This window comes from Budorcas taxicolor, chromosome 21 (assembly GCF_023091745.1).
Source record: "Budorcas taxicolor isolate Tak-1 chromosome 21, Takin1.1, whole genome shotgun sequence".
In the NCBI taxonomy this organism is placed as follows: domain Eukaryota; kingdom Metazoa; phylum Chordata; class Mammalia; order Artiodactyla; family Bovidae; genus Budorcas; species Budorcas taxicolor.
The window spans coordinates 36037512-36055002 of record NC_068930.1 but is presented as its reverse complement, the minus strand read 5'-3'; the positions used below and the strand labels follow the sequence as shown (position 1 = coordinate 36055002).

At 57.2% G+C, this 17491-nt stretch overlaps 1 protein-coding gene across 2 annotated transcripts in view; it reads right to left on the bottom strand.

The window, feature by feature from the left end:
* Positions 1–5169: 5169 nt before the first annotated feature.
* Positions 5170–17491, bottom strand: part of PSTPIP1 (proline-serine-threonine phosphatase interacting protein 1) — a 44129-nt gene continuing 31807 nt past the window's right edge. Inside the window, exons 4-15 of one of the 2 annotated variants that reach the window (XM_052659816.1) lie at positions 16051–16085; positions 15719–15825; positions 13953–14015; positions 13244–13342; positions 12343–12388; positions 11346–11425; positions 10702–10800; positions 9565–9661; positions 8942–9032; positions 6635–6690; positions 6298–6431; positions 5170–5366 (exon numbers count right to left, since the gene is read on the bottom strand). In XM_052659816.1, the coding sequence (XP_052515776.1) occupies positions 5235–5366; positions 6298–6431; positions 6635–6690; positions 8942–9032; positions 9565–9661; positions 10702–10800; positions 11346–11425; positions 12343–12388; positions 13244–13342; positions 13953–14015; positions 15719–15825; positions 16051–16085 (1039 nt within the window). In that variant the 3' untranslated portion in view covers positions 5170–5234. The remainder of the gene's footprint in view (positions 5367–6297; positions 6432–6634; positions 6691–8941; positions 9033–9564; positions 9662–10701; positions 10801–11345; positions 11426–12342; positions 12389–13243; positions 13343–13952; positions 14016–15718; positions 15826–16050; positions 16086–17491) is intronic. The other variant, XM_052659817.1, reaches the window with a different exon arrangement.

Genomic DNA, 17491 nt, shown 5'->3' with positions numbered 1-17491 from the left:
ATGGCATTCTTCAGTTCTGATTGATTTTTAAAATATTTTCTAGTTCCTTTTCAAATTCTTACTGTTTATCTATTCTTTTCCCTAATTCAGTTAACATTCTTATTACTAGTGCTTTGAACTCTTTATCTGGCAAATTGTTTATTTCTGTTTCGTTAGTTGTTTTCTGAGGTTTTCCCTTGCTCTTCCAATTCAAACAGACCCCTCCTGTCTTCTCCTTTTGCTTACCTTTGTCCCTGTGAAATTAGGTGAGACAGTTACCTATTGCAGTCTTGGAAAGGGGTATCCTTGTGTGGGAGCCACCCTACACAGTCTGCATGCACCCAGTGACCTTGGCGGGGCAGCCAGATCTGACATGAATACAAGTCACATCTTTCTCCAGGGTTTGCTGGCAGGCATCACCTGGTTAGAAGGGGGCTGCAGAGAGAGGGGCCAGGACCGCAGCCACCAGGGTGGTGGTAGGACACTGGTCAGAGACTTTGGAGTTTCAGTCTGCCCTCTCTGCACTGTTTCAGAGGTAAGCAAGTCTGTGCTTGTTCCCTAGGAGTGGAGTCCAGATGTGAGAGGTGACTTTCCTTATTTTCAGTGGGGCCAGGACTGGGTCTCGGGTTGCTGGGGCAGAAGTTCTGAGGGGTTAGGTCCGTGCTAGCTCTGTTCCTCTTAAGTGTGTGCTCTCTGCCCCCATCGCTGGCACCCTCACCCCAGAGAGGAGCAGTGCTGGGGCAAGGGAGATTTGTGGTGGTGCTTGGAGCAGGCCAATCAGAGATCTAAACTTCTGATGTGCTGCTTGTGTGAGCAGTAGTAATGGCTGCCCCTCCCCTGCTTAGACACTGCTCCAGGTCTGAGCCAGCTCTGTCTCTCCACTCAGCTGCTACCATGCTCACCCTGGTGTGTAGCATCAACACAGAGCCAGCAGGACCTGTGTGCAGGCTCGGCGTGGGTCGGGCCTGGGCTGTGGAGTCTGGTCACAGTCCGCAGACAGGTTCTGAGGGACCACCTGTGTCAGCGCGTCATGGCTCTCCCCTCCCTGCTTAGACACTGCTCTGGATCTGGGCTACCTCTGTGCCTCTTGGCCGAGCTTTCCTCTTGGCCAGGACAGCCCCCGCCTGGGTGTGGAGCTGCTTTGTGGAACAAGTGAGGTCAAAGCTGTTGTTCAGCTCAGGCTAGGGTGCATACCAGGGCGGTGGGAGGAAACTAGTCAGAGACCTTTGTGGTTTCAGTCTGCCTTCTCTGCCCTGCTTCAGGGATAAGCAAGCCTGTGCTTGCTCCACGTGAGTGGGGTCCAGGCTTCCCACAGCCCTTCTGTTTGTACCATCAGCCCTCCAACCAGCCAGGGGATCTCATCTTCCTGGGGTATCCAATATGGGGCTGGAACCACTCACTCCGCAGGGAGGATCTCTCTCTGGGCTCTTGTGAGTCCCCTCCTAGGGCACGAGTCCCGGCCTGATCACTGCTCCTCTCTTCCTACCTGATTCTCTGTGACTTTCTTACAGCTGTGGTTGTGCAGGAGACTTTTCCCTGTCTCCAGCTGGTTTTCAGTGAGCATTGTTCCACCTGTGATGTAGCTTTGATGTGCTTGTTGGGAGAGATGAGTTCCCCACCCTCCTACTCTGCCACACTGATCTGTTTTGGACACTCTGGGCCGGCCTGTATCTTTTCTTCCCATCCAGGAGAGGAAAAGATGTACATCAACGACTCTTAGCTAGGCCCAGGATATTGTCAAAGCTGTTCAGCCATTTGTGTCTCCTGGATTTCCAGTTTGTATCATCTGCCCAGTTGGATTGGTTGGTTTGGGTTTTTTGTTTTTCTTATGAATCTTAATAAACAGTTAAGTTTACTTGGGAAACTTTTCTGTGAAACTCAGTGTGTATTGCTGTTGTGGTAACGGGATTATGTGCCTGATACATTTCCTAATTGGTTGTTGGTGGGTAGGAGTCCCTGCTCTTTGAGTACTTGATCTTATATGCTGGCATTTCTTGAAAATAATTTGTATGTCCCGTGTGGCTCTTCATTGCAGTGTCCCTGAGATTTCCTGAGGGTATTGTGCAGGCCCTTACAGAAACATCCTAAGTTTACCTCCTGAATACCTTTTTGGACAGTGTTGAGTGTATGGCTAGTTGTGTTGACTATGTTGACTCATACACTGGTCATGTCTCTTGCCTTTATCCACTGAAAGCAAAATGGATATGAAAGTTACAATGGCAAGAAAGAGACCTGTTTATCTTCGTATCCTCAACACCATAGTAGTCAGAGTGGGTGCTCAGTATCTAAACTCAGTCACTATGATGCTATAAGAAGTTGGTTTTTGAACTTTCTTTTTGCAGCTGAAGTACCCATTAGAAAAGTTCTCAACCCTGGCTGCATATTAGAATCACCAGGAGAATGTTTGAAATATTTATGCTCAAGCTGAGCTGGCAGAGAATTGGATTCAGTTTGACTGAGATGGGACCAGAGCATCAACATTCAAAAAAAACTTGTTAGGTGATTCTACTGAGCAGCCAAGGCTGAGAAGCACCGCTGGTCCCATAGGTAGATGCTACCAGTGGAGTTTGAAATTGTGTGGGGCTCGCCTTCCCCTCCCTTTGGCCCCTGATAGGGCTTCATTGAGCACAGTTTGAAATCCCTGTGGGCTTGGTGCTGAGGATGGGGTGCCCACTCGCTGGCAGTGACCTTGTGCAAGGCTTGGGCTGCTGCTTCACGTGCCAGAAGGGAAAATAGACAGAGATCGTGGTTCAGCCAGACGGAGCCTAACAGATAGCCCTGTGCTGAGGTTGCCCAGCCTGGGAATAGCTGTGGGAGGGTGGTTGGAATTAAGTGTTAGACCCCAGTGGTGCTTATGTCCAATCCGGCCAAGAAGCCCGTTGCTTCTCCTGAACTCCTACTTCTCCTTTACTCCTTGTCACTTTCAGGAAGAAATTACTGACAACTACAGCTCCCCCGAGGGCATACTAAGATGAGGATGCTATGCCAAGCCCAAAGTTACTATTGATTACAGCCAAGGTTTGGAGGTGGTGATCCTTTTTATTAAAAATGATCATCTCATGCTTTTCATTAGCACCTTTAATGTCTAATTTTGAAATTTCCAAGAATAGCAATTTATACAGGAGCTCATTGCACCCATCTTGGCGATAATGGTACTGAGATCCAGAGAAATTGTACCTTGCCTAAGACCACACAAGGAAGCATGAGTCTCGATTTCAGACCCTGATGCTCTGACTTCAGGGGCCATGCTTTTCCTATCTGTTCTGCTCCATTTTTCCTGTGAGTAGCCCTCTGTCAAGAAGAGGGGTGCAGTTATTTATACACTCCATTACCCACACGCCAACTCCCTCTTTATCGGTCACCATCTCCTCTGCTGGGAAGGCTGTCTGTCCAGCTGAGGTTGTGACCTGGTGCACAGAGAACGGAGAATGCTGCAGAGGCAATGAATCTGACCTCAATTCATTTGTGGGTTTCTTTCTCCCTGCTATAAATTGTGACCCAAGAGTTGCTCTCAGTTCTGTTCCGTGGCTGCCAAAATGACTGGAGGGCGGGCCCTGTTATCCGACACTCGTTACCCATCACCCTCCAGCACTGTAGACACTGCGGCACCTGTCAGGGCTAATGATAAATATCTAGGCCAGTGGTTTTTAAAAAAGATCTTTGTAGTTGAATGGAATGCTCAATCAAGATGACAAGGTATTTTCAAGGAATAAGTCAAGCACTGAAACCTAGGGCTTTCTCTTTTTTTCTTTCCTCTCGGCTGCTCCTGCATGGCCTGATGCCAGTGGCCAGTCTGCTGGGCTGTCCTGCCTCTCCTGGGCCTTTGCTCAGACTGTGTCCCTGCTGCCACCCCGCCTCCACCTTCTACTGCACCTGAGGAGGGGAGTCGTTTCATCTCCTTTCTTTCCACTCTTCCCATTCCTGCCTCACATCCTGTAAGTTTCCAAGTGTTGTTGATGTACTTCCCTCATCCTTCCAGAATTGCTCTCCAGTTCAGTTGCCACATCCCGGACAAGCCACCATCATCTCTGTGTTGGCCAGCCTGCACATGGCCTCCTGGTCCCACTCTTGCCCTACTTACTGTCTGCCTTGTATCAGAGGGCTGATAGTATCTCTCTGCAGCTTCTGGGGTGAGTGAGCTCTTTGACAACACCCCTTTATCTTAGCAACCCCCCCATTTTCAAATACAGTGTCATTCATACAGAAGTCATTAAGATACCTTGCTTGATTGAATTACTTCTGACAGGTCTTGTATCTGGCTGACCTGGGCAAAGCTTCTGGCTGCCGGTTCTCACTGGCTTTCCTCCACATTCGCTCCCAGGGCCTTAGGTGTGGTGTGGCTGGAGCAGGGCTTTGGCAGGCCTGGGGCAGCGGTAGAAGTTATGTTTCTGGGGCCAAAAAGAGAATGGCCTGAGAGCATCAAGCACAGAAGAGGAGCTTGGCCACCTCTGTGCGCAGGGTGGGCCTGTGTAGACCTGGGCCCCCTGCCTGGTGGGATCTGCTATGTTTGAGAAGGAGTGACATGCAGCTGGGTCAGGAGACAGTGTGACCCAGCGGCCTGCAGACCCCCCTTACCAGACTCTGCACCACGGCCCCTCTGCCTTGGCAGACTGTCACCTGTTTCTTGCCTGGAGCTAAGCTTGCTCATCCCCAGAATGTTCCAGGTGTTCCCTCCTCCCTGCACTCACACACCGGCCTGTCCCAGTGCTCTTCCCTGCCTCATGTCCTGTCTGCTGCTGCCCTGCCCTAGTCCCCCTGCCCCTTGGAGGCCTGCTCTCCCCCATCCTGGCTCTCGTGGGCTTCTCCCTGATCCCTCCCTGACCCCTCCCCAGTCCTCCCTGACCCCTGCTCCCTCCTCCCTGACTCCTCCCCCATCCTCCCTGACCCCTGTGGCCTTCTCGCCTTGGCAGCTGTGAGTGTGTCTCCCTGGCAGGGACCCCACATTAGGGTACCTCCCCATCCCTAGCAGACCCGGCACAGACCCTGCTGGAGCCTCAGTGATGACACTGCAGGTGGGAAGCTCTGCTTTCCTGGACTCCTCCCTCCTTTACCTCCTCCCAGTGGAGCACTTGGACACAGATGCCAGGAGGAAAAAGAGCGCTGCTTTATTCCCTGTGGGAAAGACTGCTAGGGAGCAGCTGGCACCTTCCCTGAGGGCAGGCTCTGTCTGAGGCCCCCCACGAGGCCAGGGGGTGGTGGGGGCACGGCTGGCCCCACGGGCAGGACAGGTCCAGGGAGGGGCTTCTGTCTCTTCCTTAAATCTTCTCCAGGTAGGAGCCAGGGACAAAGCCACGCTGCCCGTTCCGTTGTACCGTCCACCAGCCGTCCTCCCCTTCCAGGATGACCTCCAGGATGTCCCCCGCAGAGATATTCAGCTCATCGGAGTTCTGGGCAAGAGAAGGAAAACACATCTGGCTGAAGGGGCCTGCTGGGAGGGCCTCTGGTCAGGCTACCCCCCAGGCAGTAAGTGTCTCGCAACTAGGCTGTCAGCTGAGACATGGCGGCCTCCTGGGGCTGCAAGAGAAAGCCACTCCGGGCTAGGGCAGCCCTGAGAGACCAGCCTCTTGTCCCCTCGGTTTGTCACAACCTGGGGCTTCTTCCCTGGCTTTTCCTCCAAGCTGCTCCCTTCTCCCGCTCCCTGCCTGAGACACAGCAAGCTAGCAAGTCAGGAGCAGGGGTGTTTGCTATTCCCCAGGACAGCCAGACCTTGTCTTGCAAGCACACCATCATTCTCCTGGGCTGTGCCCCCTCCCCAGGGCACAGGCTTTGGGAGTCAGTGTAGCCAGCCAAGCCCCAAGGAGATGCCTCAGTCCCAGTGGATCTGGGGTCCAGCTGTGTACCCCTCACCTCAAAGCAGGGATAAATTAGAGTCTCTGGGGGTCTGGGCACAGCTGCCCTGTGGCTCCTTGACTCGTCCTCCCCTTGTGGGCTTCAGAAAATCAGCCGTGCACAGCTGAGGACCTAGTTCTGACCATGACTTGCTCTGGGCACCCATGGTCATGGGGAACAAGGCCTTTACCCACGGATGCAGAGCCTGCCCCTCAGACCACTTCCTCGGGTAGCTCCAGCTCCACCAGCTGGCTGCACACATGCATAGCCCAAGCAGTGCCCACACCTGCCTGGACACCACATGACCCAGGGCCTGGTGCTGTTCATGAGCTTTCATTCAGCAGGTGTGCACCAGGCCCCTCCTGAATGCCAGGTGCTATTTTAAGGGCACCCACCCCAGCACCCTCAGAGTGCATGTGCCCACATGTGAGCACACCCTTGGGCATGCTGGTGTCCACGCAAGAAGGAGGGGAGGGCAGGGGGCCTCACCTGGGCTGTGTAGTCATAGAGTGCCCTATAGTCCTGGCCTGGCACGGTGGGGGGCCCTGGCGCCTCCTGCACGGCGATGGCAGCGTAGACACCCTCATTCCGGTCAGGGGTAGGAGTCAGGGTCTCTGTGGAGGCTGAGTACAAAGTGAGGCCTGGTGCCCACTCCTTGCAAAAATCAGTAGTCCCCGGAGGCCCCCCTGACTCACAGCATCCCCAGACTTGCTCAGCTTCTTCCCATCCCTCAACCTCCCAGCTGTTGGAGGGCCCATCTATGCCAAGTAGGCATCCTCTCCTCTTCCTCCCCCCAACCAGGGTGACAGTTGTCACCCCCAATTACCCGCAGAAGCCGCTGAAAGTGTGGTCTTGGGACTTCCGTGCAGCAGCCCAGAAAACCTGGGGGCAGGAAGGACAAGTGAGTCGGGGCGGGGGGAGTGGATGAGGCAGGGAGCCCGCAAGGTCGGCCCTAGCTTCCAGGCACAGATGTGACTTATGGGGTGCCCCTGGGTATGAGGGCTTTCCAAAGGGTGGTCCCAGTGGCTCTTCCCCGGCAGCACTCTCCCAGTCCCTTACCCTGTAGATGTCTTCTCAGTACCTGTTCCCTGCAGGGCCAAACTGGCGGCTCTGAGACTTCTGTGCTCCAGGGCCTGGGCCCCACACTGGTCAGACCCCTCTCCAGCCTCCCCACAGGCAAAGGAGCTGCCCCCTAGAGCTCAGCCCACTCACACCCTGCTGGGACCTTCACCAGCCCGGCCAGCCCTGCTACTCCCCGACCACACAAAGTGGTCGTCCAGGAGGAAGTGTTGGGCTGATTCACCCCCTTCCTCTGTGTTTGGTTCAGACCTGGACTGAGCTAGAGTTATGCAAGTATGTTGAATAAAAGAAAAAAAAATGTGCAAGAAGCAAGAGGCAGACACTGGGGCACCTAGTACGGAGGCCCGTGTGGGTGCCCTGAAGCAGAGGTGCTGAGAGCTTACATGAGTAGAACCTACCTTCCCGGCCTGGTAGGTTCAAGCTAAGTCTGCAAAGACTCAGCTTCACCAAACAGAGACCGGGTGCCAGGGATGGCCAGTGACTGGGAGAGGAGTGCAGAGGTGCAGGTCGTACAGGCAGAGGAGTCTGGGGAGTGGAGTGGACCAGTTTGGGGTGTATAGGAGACAAGACTGAAAGAGGGACAAGGCCAGACACCGAGGGGTCTTGAGGGCTCAGGTAGGGGCAGGGCCTGTAGGAAGCTGCCCTGTAGTGTGAGGTGGGACCCAGAGACCTTTCCTGGGCAGCGTTTGCGGAGCTGAGGGTCCAGGACAGAGCACATGGATAGGCGAGTGTAGACTTGGCAGGCATGGGAAGGTCTGATGCAGACTTGCCCTGCCAGGGAGGGTTAGCCCAGCAGGCTGGGGCTGGAGGCGCCGCGCCCCGCTGCCTGCCTTCCCAGGGTCGTCTACGCTCTCGACTCCATTCTTCCCTCCACTCACTTCCCCTGCCCCTCCCCAGCCCTGCCTGGCTTCAGCTGCCCCACACAAGGGTCCCTGCCTGTCCTCTCCAGCAGCCAGGCCTCCCCTGCAGGACTGCTTTCCCTCTTTTCTCTCGTCCTCATCAGGCCCCTCCTCTCTGTCCTTTCTCAGCCCTGCCCCCAAGTGAGCTCTTCAGACCTGTTGTCTAAGTGACCACCTGTGCAGGCATCTGGCCCTCACTGGGGGTGCAGGGAGGTCCGAGTCTCCTGTGGTTTTGGTGTGATAGTGAGGGTGGGAATGCCCACCTCCTAGGGTCCTTGCTGTCTCATGGTTCCTGGAGGAGCATGCCATGGGGCCCACGAGCCTCAGAAATAAGCCATCCTCGGAGGGCCAGAAGCTCTGTCGCCTCCACCCCCACCCACGCCCACCTTTCAAAGGCAGGGACTCCTCTCTACTAGGTTGGAGGGAGAGAGGAGGTCATGGAGGCCTGGGGATGGGGCACAGGTGCCATGCGAAGGCCACGATGCTCCTTTAGATGCCCACAGATGGGGCACTTGGGGAACTGGCTGGGGGAGTTGGAGGGTGGGTGCACCCTGAGTAGGCTATGGTGCTCCCAGTGGGCTGTCATCACAGACCTGAACCAGGAGGGTCCTAGGTCTGAGTCTGCCCCCAACACTCACAGGCCCTGGGCCTAGAGGAGGCGTGTGAGTTGTGCAAGTGACACACTGGGGCCTGACGCCAGGACCCTGGCACCTACCACAGCCAGGCCAGGGAAGGGGGCTTGGAAAAAGCTGGAGAACTCTCCAAGAGCGCTGGCTGCAGGGCCCGCTCCTCTGCCCTGATCCTGTGCAGCAGCTGAGGGGCCTGACAGTCCAAGGCTCCGACCAGGCCAGCAGCAGAGCTCGAGGGGTGAGCCCTCCTGGAGTCTCCCAGCACAGTTGCTAGTGAATAAGTGGGGTATGACTGTTTCGTGCCTGGCTCCCCTTGGGCTGAGGGTGTCCTGAGGCTAGATTGAGTCTGTCTTGTCCCCCAAGAGTGCCCCCCACCTAGACATTGCACCAGGCACACAATAGGTGCCCAGTAAATACGTGGGGAAGAGCCAGTTGCAGGAGGAGGGGCTGGCCCCTTCCTGGCAGCCCGCCTCCTCTGGCCCCGCTCTGTGTGTCCCAGCCGGCTGGTGTCCAGCAGGCACTCACCTCTTTATCATGCCACAGGACGGCTGGACGCCAGGGCTGCTGGACAACGGGGCCACCTCCCGATCGTAGTAGTTCTGGTAAGGCACCGGCGCTGCAGGTGACAAGTGCGAGAGGCCCAGGCTGACGAGGGCAGGGCAGGGGGTACCTGTGCCCTCTGACACCCCATCCTCTCCCCCTCCGGAGACCCAGACCGGGACCTCACCTTCCCATCCTGGCCCTGGCCTGCCCTGGTGCTTGAGGAGGGGGCCCCCTTTCACTTCCCTGAGAGATCCCACTGTGGGTACCACCGAGACCGAATGTTCTAGACTCAAGATTCAGCAGTGCCAAACAGTGGAGTGGAGTGGGGGCTCTGAGGTGGCTCCTGCCTCTCCCTACCCCTGTCCCCCCTCGAGTGTTACAGTGTCCTAGGCCCTGCCTGTCCCCTCTCTCGAGGAGGCAGCACATTAAGGACCCAGCCAGGGGCCTGCTCTGTCCCTGACCTTCCCCTGGGCCTGGCACCCAGAAGGGAGCTGTGAGCCACCCTGCTTCTGTCCTGGCAGTTGAAGCTCAGAGAACCCAGGCCAGGCCTTCCAGGGAAGGAGGACCTGGACCCAGCAGCCGTGTTGCCCACAGGCAGGCCTCACCTGGGGGCTCGGTGCCTGTGCTCTTGGCCTGGATGAAGCCGTCAATGTCGGCGTCTACACTGCAGCCTTCCAGCGTCACCCGCACCTCTTCGTAGAGCTGGGGGTGGGGGAAAGCAGAAGCTGAGGGGCCAGGCTTCACCTGGCCCACATTATCAAGCCTGCCCCCCTCTTTGGGTCTGAACCCTGACCAGAGGCCTTGAGGTGTAACTGCCCCAGGCCTGCCTGAAGGACTAGAGCCCTGGCTGGCAGCTTCTCCTGTTTCCTGAACACCTAGTGTGTGCACATTCCTTCTCCATCCTCTATGGGAGACAGGACTTCCTCATTTATAGATGAGAAAGCTCTGGAGAGTGACTTGCCCAAGACCACACAGCAGGAAGTGAAGTCAGTGCGCTGGGCTTTGGGTCCAGCATGAGAGGGTTCAGAACTCATACTCCCTCCTCTGCTACAATGAGGCCACCAGGTGGGCTCAAGTCTTTTGGGGGGAAAGCCCCCAAAACTCCACACCCGTGGGCAGAAGGGATTAGGCAAGTAACAGTGGTGGGTCAGGGAGTCAGGGCAGAAAGCGAGCGAGTGAGGGCTGCATCAGCAGAGATCGAGGCCCCTGGCAGGGAGGTGGCCACCCCTTTCTGCTGATGGGGGCCCACCTGGCATGAAGAGCTCAGTAAGGCGGGGGAGCCAGGACACCCTGGAGATGTCTGGGGACAGAACAGGGACTGAACCTCAGCTCCTGCAAGCACCAGGCCTGGAGCAGGGCAACCCAGGGTCCCCCAGCCTCTGCAAACCTCTGAGGGCCTGGGTCCACCTCCCCTCCCCTCCCCTTCCCAGCAGAGGGAATAGAGCTCTGGGGCTCTGATAGGAGAGCTGAGGCCTCGGGGCTGGGGCGAGCAGAGAAGGCAGACGCCAGGGTAACCACAACGCATGTCTTCCAGGCCAAGAGGCCGTGGCCTGCACAGTACTGAGCTCCCTGTCGTTGGGGCCTGGGGCAGAGGCTCGGTGCTGGGCTCGGAGACCCTGAGGCCAGGGCTCAGGCCACAGAGGACTAGGTCTGCTCACAGGCTCAGGTGGACCGGCCTCACTGTCGCCCGGAGGCTGCCCTCCCCTCACCCCTCCCCTCTACCCCCTGCCCTCAGCCCCCACCTCATCGTCCTTGACGCACTGCATGGAAAGCTGGTTGCAGTGCACCCACAGAGAGTTGCGGAGGATGGTCAGCCGATCAAACTCCTGCAACTGGAAGGCCTGAGGAGAGATGGGGTCACAGTAGTCCTGGGCCAAGCCGGGCCCCACCCACAGCGCCGCTGGAGATGACCAGCCAGACCCGGCCTGCTGAAGCCAAGCCTAAAGGAAGCCTAAAGGCTGGGGTCCCCACCCCCACCTCTGTGCCAGCCCTTGAGGCTTCTGGAAAGTTGAACTGCCTGTGGGACTCTGCCCCCTGCCCTTCCCCAGACCCTACCACACCCCTGGGGTGTGTCTTAAAAGAAGCACTGGACCCTGAATCCTGTCTCCCAGGCCCTGTTCATCATCAGAGCCCAGGGAAGCTATGGGTTCTGTTCAAGCCTCAGTTGCGGCTTCAGCCAAAAGGAGTGAAGGATGCCTGCCTGCCTGCCTGCAGAAAGGGACTCCAAGCACAAAGCCAGGCAGGGAGCTCCCTGGGGAGGGCCTTGGAGTGAGTGGATGAGTGAATGAGTGAAAGAAGGCTGGCTTTCCCCACTGCGGTCCCCTCTTCCCCCACGAAGCGGCCGGAGCAGGGACGGGCATTAGCTCCACGCCAAGGGGTCACTCACCTCACAGGTGGCCCGGTGCTCCTGCTCCCACTCATTCCGCACCCTCTCCAGCTGCTCGATGTTCTGCCTGTACACCCGCTCTGGAAGCACAGGGGTCCTCAGGGAAGCCAGCCCACCCCTGTGCTCCCTCAGTGCCCTCCTCCTCCCTGGAGAGACCTGCCCTGGCTGCTGGAGCCACAGATGAGCGCTTGTCAGGGCCCCTCACCCTGGTACCGCTCCTGGAGAGGTGCTCAGCGCCCACTGTGTTCCGGCTGCCTCGGGCTGGGGCAGAGCCTAAGGTCAGAGTCTGGGCCTCTCACCATCCCACCTTCCAGATGAGAAGCTGAGGCTCAGAGGGGGTGGCCCTGGAGAAGGATGAAGGGGAGCTTTGGGAGCTGGTGGGCTAGGAAGCCAGCGGGCTTGGACCGTGAGCTCTGTGACCGCCAGCCAAGGGAGCCTCTGCCTGGGTGTTGGGACAGGCGGTGTGGCAGAAGGCAGAGCTGTGTCAGCAGAGATGAGGGCTGTTGGGATCTTCTGGCATCGGGAGGAGGATAGAGGAGACATATGCCCAGAGAAGGCTGTGATGTGTCCCAGTGTATATGAGAGAGAGAGAGAGGTGTATGTGCAACAAGTGGGCCTGTCTCCCTTGATCAGTGGCTGTGAAGGTCCTCAGCCCTGGAGCCATGCGGCTTGCATTCAAATATAGTTACCATCACTTATTGGCTGTGTGACCCTGGGCAAGTTAAATAACCTCTCTGTGCCACAGTTTCCTTACCTGTTAAGAGAGGGATAGTAACAGTGAATACCTCATAGGATTGTTGTGAGCATTAGTAAAAACATACAAAGCACCAAGAACAGTGTTGGCAAATGCGAGAAAATGAATTTTTCATTTTACTTGCATAAGGAAGCAAGAGTGAGGAGCGTGGGACTGTGTCCCAGGGTGGAGGCAGTGTGCTGCCGGGGGAAAGATGTCCGGGCTGCCCACCCCCTAAGCTGAGGAGGTGGGCCAGCCGCGTACCTGCCTCCAGGGCTGAGTCCTTGCATTGCTTGGCTTTGTTCTGGCTCTGAGAAGACAGAGGGAAAGCGGCACTGAGGCCCAGCCCCGCGCCTCCCAGCCCAGACCTCGGGCCCCTGGCCTCCCTGGGCCTCCCTGAAGGGCCTCCGTCACATGGGGCACCTCCCGGCCACCTCTCATGGGGCAGGGAGAGCAGACGCTAGCCCTGAGGGGGCCTCCGGAACCACTCCAGCCTCACCCCACAAAGGACCACAGGCTCTTTCCAATAAAATAGGAATAAAACAGAAACCTGGTCATGCAGACACACGTGAAAACTAGACCTGGAGACCTAGAGAAAGCAAAGCAGACCTGGGGCTCTACAGCCACTGCTGGACCTGCTGGTTGGGGCTTGGGCTCTGTCCCTGACTTGCTGCCACCAACTCACCTGCAGGCTCCTGCCCTCTCTGGGCCTCAGCTTTCCTGTCTGTGCAATGGGCCAAATGTATTCGTGGGTCCTGGGGGCTTTGATATTCCCACCCTGGCCAAGAGGCTGGAGTAGTCAAGAGCTTGGGTTCTGGACAGCCTGGGTTTGGGGTCCTTTCTCTGTTCCTGCCTGGCTCTGAGACCTTGGACAAGTCACTCACCATCTCTGGGCCTGTTTCCTCTCTGGGACATGGGCCTACTGAGCCCTTCTCCGAAGGGTTGGGTGAGGGTTAGCGTCTGCCCTGTGGGCTCTGAGCCTGGGCTGCAGTGGGCCTGCTCTGAGGAATGGGTCGTTGGGTGCAGCCTGGAGACAGCAAAGGGGATCAAACTGACTATCTAGACCTTGAGATTCTAGGAAACCTTGCCTGGGGGAGTCTGCGGCACCCCTTCCCGCCCTGCCCCCAGCCCCATGAGATTGCCCAGCCTCGGTGACTGCACGCACCTTCTCCACCTGCTTCTGTTGACCGTTGGTGCTAATGCGCTCAAAGGCCTGTTCAGCGTCATCTGCATCCCGGCACTTTTGCTCATACGTCTTCTTGGACTGGGCGTGGGGGAGGGAGGGGGCGGTGTGGAGGGGCGTGACTCGGGGGCCCCAAGGTGAGGCTCCTGAGCCCAACCTCCATTCTCCCTGTCGGGCTGTAGATGGAAAGGGGGCCTCCACACCAGGGACAGAGATCTTGGGGTCTGGAATGGAGATGCAGAAGGGAGTCTTGTTCCCAGGCCCCCCTCTCCACTGGGGACAGTGTAGCCTGGTCCATGCCCCCGCCTCTTCAGAGGTGTGGTCACGTCAGACCACCTGCAGGGCTCGGGAAATGCCGTGTTTCATCACGATGCCAGACCCTGTGCACGTGGTCCTTTCAGACAGCTCAGGAGTCCCTTCTCCCTTCACCTGCGGAATCCCCAGCTGACAGCGTGTGTGACCCTGTGGACCACTGTCTGAGACTGGTTGCTTACCCATCAGTCAGAAGCACCACCCCCAACAAGGGTAGGAGGCAGAGCCCCCCGGCTGATCTGCATGGCACCCTGGCAGCCAGTGCGCCCCAGGAACCTGACAGGCCGCTGTGCCTGTTGCTGGATGGAAGCCTGAGCCCAGCCCTATCCCAAGGCTCCTGGGATCCACACCCCAAACACAGCCACCCCTCCAGGCTCACCTCCAAGGCCTTCTTGTGGAGCGACAGCTTGCTCTTCTGGACACGGTCCATGACAGCCTCGTACTGCAGGGGACATGAGGCTCTGAGCGTGGGGCTGTAGCCTCAGGAGGCTCCCCTAGGCCAAGAGGATGGGGTGTCCCTGGGAGGAGGCCCAGGCTCCCCTCCTGGCTCTGATGGGGCAGTGACGAGCTGCCCTCCCCCTCCATCAGCCTGCTCTCTCACAACTGCTGCTCCCAACAGAAGGCTAGAGGAGCCCGGGGCATGGATGCACCCCAGGTATCCTCTCCCTGCAGACCACCCCACCCCCCGGCCCAGCCAGGACTTGGTCTCTAGCCAGAGAATACCCAGCCTACACACACACATGCAAATGCACACACACTGCCCTTCACTCACAAGCCTCTGTAACCACACATAGCAATCACACTCGTGGGAACCCCAGCCACACTGTAGAAGGTGTCATTCTGTCCAAAATAGCTTTTGCAGACATCACAGCCTCACTGGCCACAGGAAAGCTTGAAATAGCCATCCTGGGGCCTCAGAGATGCTCTGCAGGCAAGTCCCAGCTCAGAGAGGTCACCTGCTCCAGCATCTCAAGGCTGGGCTGACTTGTGGGGTGGGCTTTGTGGGCCCACTGTCTGCTCAGGAACCCAAATTTAGAATCCCGAAAGCCTCAGGCCCCAGTTGGGCAGACAGGGAGTATAGCCACATGAAATTTCTGCAGTCAGAGCCACTCACTGGAGCCGGCACCCTGCCTGTGCAGACTGAGAGAGGGCCTGGTTCTCGGTTGGGTCCCTGAAGCTTGGGAGGTGGACATAAGCATCCCATCCTGCAAGAGGGAGACTGAGGCACAGAGAGGGCAGGTGGCTTGGCCAGGACACCCAGCCCCAGGCTGGCCCCAGCCATGAACTGTTGCTTTTTTTTCCCTTCACAGGTCAGTTGTGTGGAAGTTTCCATTTTCAATTCTTTGGACAGTGTACAAAGATGCTCCCTCTCCAAGCAAGAAGTGTTTCTGCGTGCTGACCTCTCCCACCTGTCCAAGTTCCACCCTCATCACTGAGGCCCTGAAAGGCTGATCCTATGTGCACACTTGCCTTCCCAGAGGGCCACATACTCAGCCAATCAGAGAGTCTCAGGCTTGGGAGGGGGCGCTGGGACACAGAGGGTACCAACCCCACCTCTCATCCAAGCTCTGCAGCTTCTCTGACAAGTCGCCTTCAGTCTGTTTATATACCCCCCACAATGGGGACCTCACTTCCTTCCCATGCATTGAGGGACAGCTGACCCCTGTGAAAAATACCCTGGGATGTTAGGGCAAGCTCAACACCTCCCATTCCCCACAAGCTCTGTCCACCTTGGCCTCAGGCAGCCCTGCAGAGTGGCTGCAGTGACTGAGCCCCCGGGTCTTCCTTTCTCCCAGATAAGCAGAGTTTCTGGTGACTCCCTAACTTAGGTTGCCTTCTTTGGATACTCCCAAGTTGTTGAGTACCCTCCATAGCCTGCTGTAACGGGGTGATCGAAAAGGTCCATGCCCTTCGCTCTTGGCATGAGACACCTCAGTGGGAAGAGCCCCAGAGGGGCCTTCAGGCTGGAGAGCCAGGCCTTGGTTCCAGCGCCCGGCCTCTGTCCACACTCTTCTCTCCTCCAGATCACTACCACCCCTGAGCCTGGGGTGCTGCCCTGCCCTCCATCATGAGGACCCAGCCTCCACTACCTCCGCAGTGACCGCTGCAGTCTCCCACCGGGCCCATCCCCAGCACCCGCCTCACCTTCTTCCTCTGCTCCTTCTGCCTCTCACGGAACTCCTCCAGGCTCCGCAGCTCCTCGCGCAGGGCGAGGGCCAGCTGGATGTGGGAGCTGCCCACATTCTCCATTTCTGGGGGCAGAGTGAGGACACTGGTCCCTGGCATCAGACCTGATGGGCCCCAACCAGTGACACACTCGCCCCTGCCTGGACCAGCCCAGCCCCAACCCCACAGCTCGTCTCTGCCACCAGCCTCAGTTCCCAACCAGAATCCACTCGTCTCCATTGGTGGGGATCTGCTGTTCCCAGAAGGTCCTGTCCCCCTGCAGCTCAGGGTGGGGAACAGGCAGGACTTACGCTGCTTCAGAGAGTCAAAGGAGGCCCTCAGGGAGCTGCAAAACAGAAAGACCAGGGTCGGTAGAAAGACCAGGGACTCCAGGGGGACCTGGAGTCCTGGCTGGGCCCAGGGACTTTTATTTTGGTGGGAGGGCCCTGGGTCACTCATACACGCTGACCTAGACCCAAGGGACCTTCACTCAGCCCACGACCACTGACTCAGAACTCAAGCTGGGATTTCTGGAATGCAAAGCGCTCTCTTTGGAAATTACAAAGCAATCCATGCCCAATACCGCCCCCCCTCCCCCCACCAATGCTCTTGGCTTCTGCACATCTTCAGGCCCTCCCTCTCTCCCTGGAGCCCCTCCCCCATAGTCCTCTCCCAGATGAACTGAAGTGGGAGAGGGTGGGGGGTTCAGACTTAGCAGGGGGCCTGAGGACGTCTTGGAGGGAGATGAAGGGAGGCTATAGGGGAAGAGGGTGACAAGCAGGGCAGAGGTGCTGAAGGGGAGAGATGTGGGGGCCTTCGGGCAGGAAGAACAGGATGTATAGTTGAGTACAGCGAGAAGCTGAGGGGCTTCCTGGTCCCTGGCTTGGTGGCTGAGTGGATGGTGGTGACACCTCTGAGAGGGCCCAGGAGAGAATATGGGGAGTTACTCTGGGGTGCACTGAGCTGGGGGTGCTTGAGAAAACACAGTAGGAGGCATCAGTCTGAAGCAGACATGCAGGAGCTGCCCTCTCCAGGGAGGACACCAAGGAGGAAGCAAAGGGAAGGAGCTGGCTAAGCATGGGAAGTGTGGAAGGAGATGCCCGAGGGTAGGGTTGCCAGGTGGCGTAAATAAACATACAGGACACCCAGTTAAGCTCAAATTTCAGATAGACAACAAAAGCTTTTTGAATATAAACATGCCCCATGTAAAATTTAGAACATACTTACATTTTTTAAATATTTGTTATCTGAAGCTTAATGGGACAGTCTATATTTTATCTGGCAGCCCTGCCAAGGAGGCTGGCACCCAGAGAGATGAACAGAGGTGAGGTCTGAGCTAAGATGTGGGAGCTCACTCAGGACCCACTCCTGTCTGCTGCTGATGGGTAAGGCACACCTTGGTCAGAACAGGACTGATGGGAAAGTGCCTCTCCCAACCCATCCGCTCTCCCGCAGGCCTCTCTGAGGGGCGAGCTCCCCCTCCTGGCAGAGGAGGGAGGTGGCTTGGAATCCCAGGTGAGGAACCTGGCTAGAGCTTCCTGCCCTTGACTCCCAAGTGCATTAGAAGCAGACCCTGGAGCCAGATGCCTGGGTTCATTCCAAGCTGCGCCACACAGTCTCTGTATGAGCTTAGACAAATGACCTAGCCTCTCTATGTCTCAATTTTCCCATATGTAAAATGGGGATAATGATATCACAAGAAAAATGGTTGTGAGGATTAAATGAATTTATATGTATAAAGGTCTCTTAAGA